The sequence below is a fragment of the Malus domestica genome, chromosome 09 (assembly GCF_042453785.1).
Source record: "Malus domestica chromosome 09, GDT2T_hap1".
Taxonomy (NCBI): Eukaryota; Viridiplantae; Streptophyta; class Magnoliopsida; order Rosales; family Rosaceae; genus Malus; species Malus domestica.
In genome coordinates, this window is record NC_091669.1 from 27775974 (window position 1) to 27786977 (window position 11004).

General features: G+C 35.2%; 1 protein-coding gene across 1 annotated transcript; it reads right to left on the reverse strand.

Moving 5' to 3' along the window:
* Nucleotides 1-484: 484 nt before the first annotated feature.
* Nucleotides 485-9729, reverse strand: LOC103444038 (shikimate O-hydroxycinnamoyltransferase-like). The gene is made up of 2 exons (XM_008382943.4): nt 9288-9729; nt 485-1467 (listed from the first exon to the last, which is right to left on the reverse strand). Exons 1-2 carry the CDS (start codon nt 9714-9716, stop codon nt 571-573), a joined length of 1326 nt encoding a protein of 441 aa, XP_008381165.3. The 5' UTR covers nt 9717-9729; the 3' UTR covers nt 485-570.
* Between the last annotated feature and the right edge of the window lie 1275 nt (nt 9730-11004).

The window sequence follows — 11004 nt, forward strand, 5'->3', positions numbered from 1 at the left end:
GGGTAGCGTGTTCCCATAATCAGTGTCGACGAGTCGACTTCCTCAACCTTTACATGATGTCGAATCTACTTGAGTATTTACACACTCAAGAAGGAGTGTTATAAACTTCTAGTTTAAGTAAGATTGTGTAAATCCTAGATTAGATTTGATTTGATTCTAGTTATTCTTTCCTATATGGACTTGTATTCTTTGGAGGAGAAGGATTTCTTCTCTCTCTTATTATTATAAATAAAGGCACTGTGTAAGGGGAATAACGCACACATTCCTCTACACAACCATACAAACACATCTCTCTCTCTATTCTCTCTCTATGCCGCCGGCCCCCTTCCCCTGTCAGATAAAATAGGTCACAACAAGGTGAACATTAGTTAAAGCATCTTAATCAAATCTTTAAAGACACAAATGTTTAATAAAATTACGTAAAACAAAGTAAGGGGTTCTATCTTTTATTTCATGAGAAAAAGAAGACAACTCAAACAAGAAGTTTGCCACAAGAGTACATTAGTTACCAACAAAGACACACATTTTATTTTTAGGCTGATGAACAAACTCTTTGCGCATTTGATTTCATCATATGTCATACAACAACTTGGCAAATGATTCCATATGGTCAGACTGCAGGGAAATGGCCACTGATAAACTCCCATCACTTGTTGGACTTGGTAACACAAACGCCAAACCCTCGTATCCAATTCCACCAGGTCCCATGAACATAGGTCCACCCCAGCCAAAATCTGCTTCGTATATCGGCAGCCTCACCCAACTAGTTATCCCAAGTTTTGGGCATCGAAAAGTATGAACACCGCGAACAAGGGCCGACAGATCAGGCTGAACGTCAAGATAGTCAAGAGCTGACCTAAGGTAATCGTTGTTCATGCGCACCACAACATCATGTATACGGCTGGCAACATACCATGTTGGTTTTGATTTGAGATCCCTCACTGTAGCTAATGGTGCGCCTGCGAAAACCACATTGCCAAAGAAACCAAGTGGGAGTGGGGGTTGCAGTCTGGACCGTCCATCAACCGCAATATGCAGTTTGGTCACTTGATCATCGGGAAGATTACGTGCCTTGGATGCACATATCCAAACATGGCTTGCCAACATCTCATATGTGCTATAGTTGATTGTGTTCCCTTCTTCCTTAGACTTCGCTTTCAAGATGCTAAGCTGCTCCCGCGTCAATCTAAAAATGGAGACTGTCGTACTCTCGGCATCACCATCTTTTGTGCAGGGCGGAGGAATTTTTAAGGGCGGATCAGGCTGGTATTCAACGGGGTCAAATGTTGGCTGAGGTGGGTCTCGGGCACGAAGTAATGTCCTGTCGATGAATGGTGGGATTTTAAGGTCAAGTCCGCGGGCGATATCAGACCATGCATTTACAAAGTGGAGACCTGAACACCCATCTGCCACTCGATGTTCCAGGCTGACCCCAAGCGACACTCCACCACATTTGAAGTATGTGACCTACATATACAGAGTAAACGGAAAGCAATATATTGTAAGATTAACTCATGCTCAAAAGAACGTCCCAAAATTGCAATCTAACTTGGTGGCAAAAGTTAGTTTTATAGTGATGAATTTGCTTCAAACTAATCTCCCACAATTATACACATTAATGCTATGAAGTTATCAATCGAAAAACTACTTTTTAAGGTTAGAGAAGTTAGTCCCAGACCTTCTGCATGAATTACATTAAAGCTTTAAGGTATGAGAGCTATTTAATCTCTAACATTCACGCTCTAGCTCGTCATAGTATAAAATGTCAGGGTCTTATCCTTTTGGATGAATTTTCTTCTATGGCTTATTCAATTAATGTATCCATGATGAATTTGTAGTCGTTGAATAGTGTTTTTTTGGTGTCAAGACAAAGTTGCAAACTGAAAAGGAAAGCGATACTGCCCTTGAATAAAAAAAGCAAGTTCCCTTTGTATACCCCGAAACAAACAAGAACGTGTCCTTAGAAAGCATATTGGTATAATTAGGGTGGGCATAAAGTCCCGAGGACAGAAACCGAACCGGAAGAAAACCTGTCGGTTCAGTTTTTTTTGCTCATTTCGGTACGGGTACAAAAAACCAAACTGGTTTCCCATAAAGAGGTTCGATATTGGTTTGGTTACATTCTGAACCGAATTGAACCTAGAGCCAATTTAGTTTTAAATTTGTTGGGCCACGTGGCTGGGTTTGATTGGTTCTTATCTGAGTTCAGGTAGACTTGGCCACACCTAATGGATTCGAATCCCCCCAGCCTCAACTCTTAGACATAGGGTGGGTTTGGTTTCATTTGGTTTGGTTTTTTGTCAAAATTGAAACCAAACCGAGAAATTTCGGTTTTTATTCGGTTCGGTTCATTTTTTTTTGTTTGATTTTGTTCGGTTTCGATGTTTTTTATTTTATTGAATTTGATTTTTTTTAATATAGAATTTAGATAAAAGGCTTGCATTGACACACTAATAATAAGAAAATGAGAAATCACAAACAGAACCACAAAAGACGTGCTTGGTTTATCCTTAGGTACTCTTTGCACACATACAGCCCTAAATGAGGACACCTTACCACTTCAGATATGTTGTACAAATCACAAAATGTCTTATCGATCAGTTCTAGTGGTTTATCTTAAATTCATAGTGTCCATGCCTTAACACAAATTGAAACATGTATGATATGTTAGTAGGATAATATGTAAAAAGGGCTTTGCTGCGGACCTTCTATAATGTTAAATGGCATGTCATTAGATGGGGTGCTTCGAAGGTTGCACCGTCTAATTCATTAATTTTATTAAAGTAAAATATCAGCACCTTGTTTGTTATACTTACATATCCAAGAAGGTTAAGGTGGTGTTAAGGATGACTAAATCTCCTGCTCTTCTTCCTATTGTAGGGCTTCGATGTCTTAAGCATAAAGAAATTTGGTTCGGTTTTCAAACCTTTAAAACCGAAGCAAAAATAATAAAGTTCGATTCGGTTCAGTATTCCGTTCGATTTTTTTTTTTTTTCGGTTTTCAGTTTTTAAAACCCACCCCTACTCAAACTATCACTCCAATTATCACTTTCTCAAACCATCTCTCTCTCAACCATCGCCACTCCAATCTCTCTTACCCAGTAACCCCAGTCACCAATGCCTCTCAAACCCTCTCCAATCTCTCTCAGACAGTTCTCAACTCATCTTCTACCATATGATTGTGTCGTTCGCTCAAATCCTCTCCACTCCAATCTCTCTCAGACTCGGTCTCTCTCTCAGTTGCATTCTTCGCCAACTCCATCGACTCCACTCTAGTCGAACTCCCAGCCATTCCAGTAGTAATGGTAAGTGTCAATTGACTCAATTCTTTCAAATATCGTTGCGTTAAAAAAAGGCAATAACTTATAGGAATTGCCCATGCTGAAGCTTTCGATAAGAGGATATTAATCGAAAAAAGGAAATTTTATTTGAACTCATATAACTTATTTTTACACTCAACTTACTCTCTACACCCATATCAATTTTAATTAAACCATAAATATCTCTTTAAACCCAAATTTATTACCTAAACTACCCTCACAAACCCAATTCACTATATAAGTTGTCTTTACACCCATTGATAAAATAAAAACACAAAATCAATTTTATACATATTTGTCTCGTGTTTAATCCTTGTTTTGCTGCATATTTGTCTTTGCACTTTTTCTTCACCGAACCAACCCAAGCATTGAGGTATTCAAAATATTTTTTGTTTGCAGAAGTTTAGCATTTTCCAATCATACATAGTGTTTGAAGTGATTTACAAGTTGAATTAGTGGAGAATTGTGGGAAAATTGGATTGGGTTATCGTGTGAGTTTCTTTCGCATCTGGTGCTCAGGCAAGTTATTGTTTCGATGAGATTTTATCAAGTATATAAGGTTACCCATTTCAATTATTTGATTTCAATAATCCTTGATTCAATTTTCTTCTCGAGTGATGGCTATTTCCTTCCTCTTAACAAGAAAGATTCACTTCTGACATATATTTATCGGGACACTACCACTAAAACTTGTCTCCAAGGTGATCCTTGGTAAAGATGATTACCCATATATATGGATCTTTGAAAAAACTAGAACATGTGGTGGCAGAGAAACAAAATACCAGAAAATGCATCATCCACCTTTATTATCCTTGATTTCAAGCCTATTTGCAGGCCGTATAAAACTGCTGCTTAAGACTAAACAAAAAGAATTGAAATGAAATAAAAAAATTAACATAAATCGATTCATACTTTATTTGAAAGATCTAAAACTTCAAAATTATCATCCATCCGTCAAAAAGAGTTTATTTTTCTCCTTGACAACGTCTTAGGATTTTAACCAAAACAGAACGTAAAAGAATTATTGCGTGATGGTAAGGGTTTGATTATTGGATGTGGGTTTATTAATAAATTTTGATTTTTGTTTTTATTTCATCTTGTACTTGATGGTAATTACACAATAGGGCTAAGAAGACAATTTACAATTAAGATTTAAGTTGGGTGTAAAAAGATGTTGTATAGGTTCAAATAAAATTTCCCATCGAAAAATAATAACCACACACTATTTTTCTATTGTATACACTTGTCTCTTAAAAAAAAAGGGTATGTGAGAACGAAAAAAGTGTAAATATCATTTCTTGAATTAATTCATGCAACGAAATGAGTAACAAATTAATATTCCAACAAACTTTATCTAAGGGTTTTTATGAGCATCCCAGTAATTGTTGAGTACACCCACTTAATATTTATTGTTAAATCACTTGTTTAAATGACTTTTGAACCCTAAAAAGTAAGGCAAAACAATTAGGGCCCGTTTGGTATTTTACCCAAAAACTTTTATTGTTCCTAAAAATAATTTTCAAATAACATTACCAGAAACATATGTCTTTTAAATCTCAAAATTTCAAAAATCTGTTTGGTTGAGTTTTTAAAAATAAATTTTTTAGTTTGAATTCAAACTACCTTGAGCAGAAATTGGAGGAGAGAAAGACAGGGGGAGGGCAAGGAGGTGAGGGAGAGAGCAAAAAATTACAGTGAGAAGAAAGAGAGGGTGATGAGACAAAGGCTGAGGAGAGAGAGAGGAGACAGGGTGTGACATGAGGAGAGATGAAAGAGAGGGTTAGGAGAGAAGAAAGAGAGGGTTAGGAGAGAGCGAAAAAAAGATGTTGAGGAAAAAGCAGAAAAAACTCTAAAAACTCACTTTTAGTGTTTTTAAGAAATAGCCTATGTTTTTAAGTTAGTTTTGAATTCAATTTTTAAAAAGAGTCATACCAAACAAGAATTCAACGCCTAAAACTCAAAAAGTGTTTTTCAGTTAAAAAAGTTGAACTCAAGTAGGATACCAAACAATCTCTTATTTTCTTCGTACAACCCAAATCATTTAAACAAGATCCACCACCCGTAAATTATATATAATTTTATATCCACCAGTACTCACAATGTCATGTGATTATGTTTTGTTTTTTTTTATCAAAATTTTCAAGTATGTTTGCTATTTCTTTCTTAGGATGGTTTATGGTGCAATTTGATTCAAGCATGATTGCAGAACCGAGAATCTGCATGGACACAACAATAGCACAATCAACTAGCCCTTTCATGATTTCTTATTTACGAATAGCCATTTCTAAGTTTAAAATCAAATTCACATTTAGAGCTTAATTCCCCTAAATTGACAAAAACCTTGAAGCAATAGAACCACGCGCACTGTTTGTGTGCTGAAGACAAAGGGTTTAAATTTACTTTTTGGACAAGATGAAGACATGAGGTAGATTTTGGTGTTGGGTGTATGGGGTGTATGAACTGTGTGGGGTGTGAGGGTAGTTTCGGTTAGTAACTCGGGTGTATTAAGAAAATTTTTAGTTTAAAAGGTAAGTGTGAGGTGTTTTAAGTATGTGAGGTGTGTTCAACAATATGTGGAGGCTAATAAAACAACCTAGGGAGATTTCATGAAAAATGTTTGGGCTAAGTATATTTTAACCAAAAACCATGATAGAACTTTATTTAACGAAAAAAAACTTAAGTTTTAATAATAAAAAAACCTTAAATTTTTAATAAAGATGACAAAAGAACTTAAATTTTAATGAAAATGACATAATTTTAATATTAAATTAAAAAAAAAACTTGACACATAGGATCTGCGCGTCCATCATAGACATTGTTTATGAAACTGCATAATACTACACTGTTACACTATTTATGAAACTGAACAATACTATAATATTTATGAAACTGACCGGTACTACACTATTTATGAAACTAAACGGTACTATACTATTTATTGGTCCAAATTCATAAATAGTGCCTAGTTATTGGGTTCTGTTTCATACATAGTGTATAGTAGTTGATATAGTTTCATAAATAGTATCTCATCCTTGGTCAAGTTTCATAAATAGTGCCTAGTTCTTGGTCCACTTTCATATATAGTGCCTAGTTCTTGGTCATGTTTCATAAAAGGTTGTTTTATTCACACCCCACGTTTTGTTGACTACATCTCATATACTTAATACACCCCACATTTACTTTTTAGACTAAAATTTATCTTAATACACCCTACATACTTTCCAATACTATCCTCACACCCCACACTTTCTACCAAGGTATAAATTTCTATGAGGAGTAAAGAGAAAGTGCTTCATCTTCAAATCAATGGTTTAGGGTTTAGGGTTTATGAAGAAAAAGTTTGACCAAACTCGGAATCGAGCTGTGCTAGCCGACACCTAGAAGATGACAAAGCCATAAAGTGTAGTGATGTGGAAAATGTGAATAAATTTAAAACTAAAAGTGCCTAAATACAAGAGTGCGTTGTGAGCGGGAATGAACCAATTTCACACGTCATGTCAGAGCATAAGTAAAGTACAGTAAGATAGAATAAGGATTATACCCTCAAAGGTAGCCACCTATACTGAGATTTGCCAAGAATCCTCGTCTACTGAGACGTGACCAGAGTCAAGGCGTGCTGGCCATCACGCCTTGACTCTGGTCAAGGTGTGTCATATATATATGTATGTATGTATGTATCCATCTATACTCATCTTGTTTGTTAATTAGTTGTTAGAGTTTTTTTTTACAATGGATGATAGGAGTGACTTTGAGAGCTTGCAAAAAAAAAAAAAAATATGAAAACAATTTGGGACACATTCATAAAATAATTTTATTTTTTAAATTCAAATGTGACCTAAATAGTCATTTCATAATAGGATATATAAGTCATTTAATAATAAATTTTTATGTGGGGTGTATTAAAATATATGCGAGGTGTTAATAAACAAACTCTTTCATAAATAGTGTCTAGTTTTTTATTCAATTTAATAAATAGTGTACAATAATTGATACATTTTCATAAATAGTGTATCTTTTTCTTGGTCCAATTTCATAAATAGTGTATATTTCTTACTTTAGTTTTAAAAATAGTGCCTTTTCTAGTTTCGCTGCATCCCCGGAGTAACAACCACCTTCATGATGGTGGTGATGCCCATGCCCATGGTGTTCTTCCTGAAATACTTAGTCGTTCCTCCGTTCTTTTCCACATTTTCTTCAAATCAAACCCAACCCTTGCTACAAAGCTCCAGAGCGTAATTCACATAAAAATCAATCTCAACCCAAAATCGAAATTGAAAACTATTTGGATATCTGAGATGTCGCTCCTTGCATCTTTATCCACCACCACCCGCACAGACGCTTGAACTACAAATGCTGAATGCATCACCCTCAAACTCCAATTCACCATCATCCATATCTCTCAATTAGGTCACATATAAGGCTTTCAATCATTTTAGTTTGGATTTTTTTTTCTTTTTTTTTTTGGTTGGTCAAATCCAATTTACATATTAACAAGGGATATTTTGGACGCGGTCCTTAATCCTTAACACTCTTTGATTAAAACCTTAATAATATTCAAAGTTTGATCAAGGTCCCTTGACTTTATACACCTCATTATATTATTATTAATATTTATATTTTTATAGTTTTGACATTAATTGTTTGATATTTTATGAGATTTATAATCTTATAAGTTTAAAATCCTTCATTATAATACTATTAGAAACGGTTACAATAAAAAAATTTAAACATTTAAACATTTTGATTGAATAAATGGATAAAAACTATGTAAAAATAAGAAATAATAAATGGCAAAAGAATGTATCCATAGTGTTAAAAAAAATTTGGTACATTTTACAAAACAATTGGTACATTTCACATATAACAAAGTGGTACATTAATAAAGAAAAATGGGTACATTAGAAATAAATTAGGGTACAGATAAAAGATTAAAAATTATGAATACAAATGAATTTTTAAAAATATAGACGCTAAAAGAAATTAATACATGGGTACAAAATAAAACTAAAAAGAAAATACTATAAATTTAAAAAAAAATGTTGCAAATTAAAAGTGGGTACAAACTAAAAATATAAATATATGATACAAAGTTTAGGCATAAAACATAAATATACCATATGTAATTTTTCTATCATTGATTAAATATACAATGTCACGTGAGGGTATACACATGGGTACAAATACAAATAAAACTTAAAAAAATATGGGCACAAAAAGAAACTAATATATGGGTACAAATTAAAAATGAAAAGAAAATTGGCACAAATTAAAAAAAAAATATTTGCAAATTAAAAATAGGTACAAACTAAAAAAAATATATGATAAAAAATTTAGCTATAAATATAAATATACTAATTGTAACATTTTTCACATTAAAGGAATATATTTAAAAATAAAAATATTTTATCATTCAAATAATTAATGATGTTATTAATACCCAAGGACGTTGATCAAAAAATGAAAATGAATAGGATTTTACTTTATGGAGTAACAAAAATAAGGATGTGAACCTAATAGCAAGGGTTTAGTTAAATCACATTCATATCCTCAAGCATCAAAGTTTTTTTTTTTTTTGTTTGTTTGTTAAATCCCATTCACATCCTACCAAACCTTCGAACCCAGACCAAGAGGTGGCCTCACATCACCACCTAGCTGGGAAGAAGGTCGGTGAAACACAAAAAGGAAAAGATTTTGTTTTTCATACGCTTTGATTTAGATCATTTTTTTTTTTGAGTGTTTTTTTTTATTTTTCTCTTCATTGTTCTTATCATTAAATAAAGTTATAAGGTGATTTTTGGTTAAAATTTAAGTTTTGAAGTTCCTTTCATTAGTTTTTTTTTTTATCTAATCTATTAGTTTGATTTATGAGCTTAACAAGTAATAACCAACTAAAATCCTCAGCCAAAGGCACTACTCTAATATTATACAGCTAGAAAAGATAATCAATCTAAATCAACATACACATACCTGTACCACAAAGAGGGGATAAGTGGAAATCCCAGCAGAATAATCGACGACGGGGATGAGCTTCCGGAACTCGGGAGTCGGCGCAAAATCGCCGAAATTCTCAAGGACGGAGGCGGTCTCCGCCACAACAAACAGCACGCCCTCCCCATTGCAGTTGATTTCGGAACGGCCTGTTTCGTTCTGCTGGAGGCGCCCCGCCAGGGGGTAGAACGGTACGAGGGCCTTGGAGAGGGCTCCCTTCAGCAGTTCCGGGTCGAAGAAGGGGCTGGTGGGATGGCCGCCGGTTTGGCTTCGCCGGTAGAAGTAGACACTGGGGGTGTGCTTGCTCAAAATCACCAAGTCCAAGTTGGACATCCAAAGAACCTGCTTCGGCGTCTCCTCCGCCGGCTTCACGATCGTCGTCTCCCTCACGCTAACATTCACCGCCATGTTTTAGTTACGTAACGAAGGTCTGACATTATTATGTTGTTGCGCTCACTTTATAGGTTTTAGCATTCCATCCCATACTGTGCATGCGATCTGTTGTTCTGCCCGGTGGACCCACTGCTGTTGGTGGCGCCCACGGTATGGTTTTGGACAGTGACCTCGATGTACCGACACACCAATCGTTGCCCACCACGTAAGTAGCTAAAATTCCTCGTACTTATTGTTTAGACTAATCAGATTCATTATAATCGCATCCATCTTAAAACTTAAACAATTAAAATCCTATTTTCTCATCCATTATTATTCCTAAACTAATTGTAATTCATAAAATTATAAACTTGTCTCTTCGGGAAAAAAAAAAAATATCCTTGTCAGCACTCTCGCTCTACTATGAACTTTTAACTTGTCTCTAAAATTATTTCTCTACGAAGGCATTGATCTGCATACCCCAGCATTGTGAGACGTAGTCAGAGCGCTTAGTGACAGACCCCGCACCATTTTTTTCTACTGATCAAACTCATGATAACAAGAACAAATGCCTTCAAGAAAATGAAGATCAGAGAATTCAAGAAAGCTTGAGAAGAGAGAAGGTCGATAAGCAGCGGAAGAAAATGACTAACTGTATTGAAATTGAAGATCAAACGTTTTTACAACTGTTTTTATAATACCCCACTTCTAACTAATTTGTCTATGCTGTTACATTCTAACCACTCAGTAACTGACACCTGTATTTCAATTATTACCCCCCCTCAATCGCAGCTAGGGACACCAAGGCTGAGATTGATACAGTGCTTAACAAACACAGGACCGTGAAGCCTTTTAGTAAGAATATCGGCAACTTGATTATCTGTGGAGACATAATGAACCACTATATCTTTCTTTTGCACCCGTTCTCGAATGAAATGGTAATCAGTATTCAGGTGTTTAATTCTGGAATGGAAGACAAGATTTGTGCTAAGAGACAGTGCAGAGATATTATCACAGTACAAATCAGGAGGAGCATGTAGGAACTGATTGAGATCTCTCATGAGTGTCCGTATCCAGCACACATCAGCTGTGCAATGAGCAAGAGCTTTATATTCAGCCTCTGTGGAACTTCGAGAGACAGAAGACTGCTTCTTCGACTGCCACGAAATGGGATTAGAACCAAGAAAGACGACATAGCCGGTAACTGACCTCCGTGTATTGATATCAGAGGCCCAATCAGCATTTGAATACGCTGAAATGTGAATATCAGCATCGGAATGATATGTAAGTCCATAATGTAGAGTCCTCTGAATATAGCGTAGTA

What these genes read in the sequence shown, in the direction of transcription:
- LOC103444038 (XM_008382943.4), bottom strand. Translation starts at nt 9,716, where the DNA reads ATGGCGGTGAATGTTAGCGTGAGGGAGACGACGATCGTGAAGCCGGCG. An exon ending in ATCCCCTCTTTGTGGTACAG is followed by an intron (nt 1,468 to 9,287) that starts GTATGTGTATGT and finishes CTGTATATGTAG; the next exon opens with GTCACATACTTCAAATGTGG.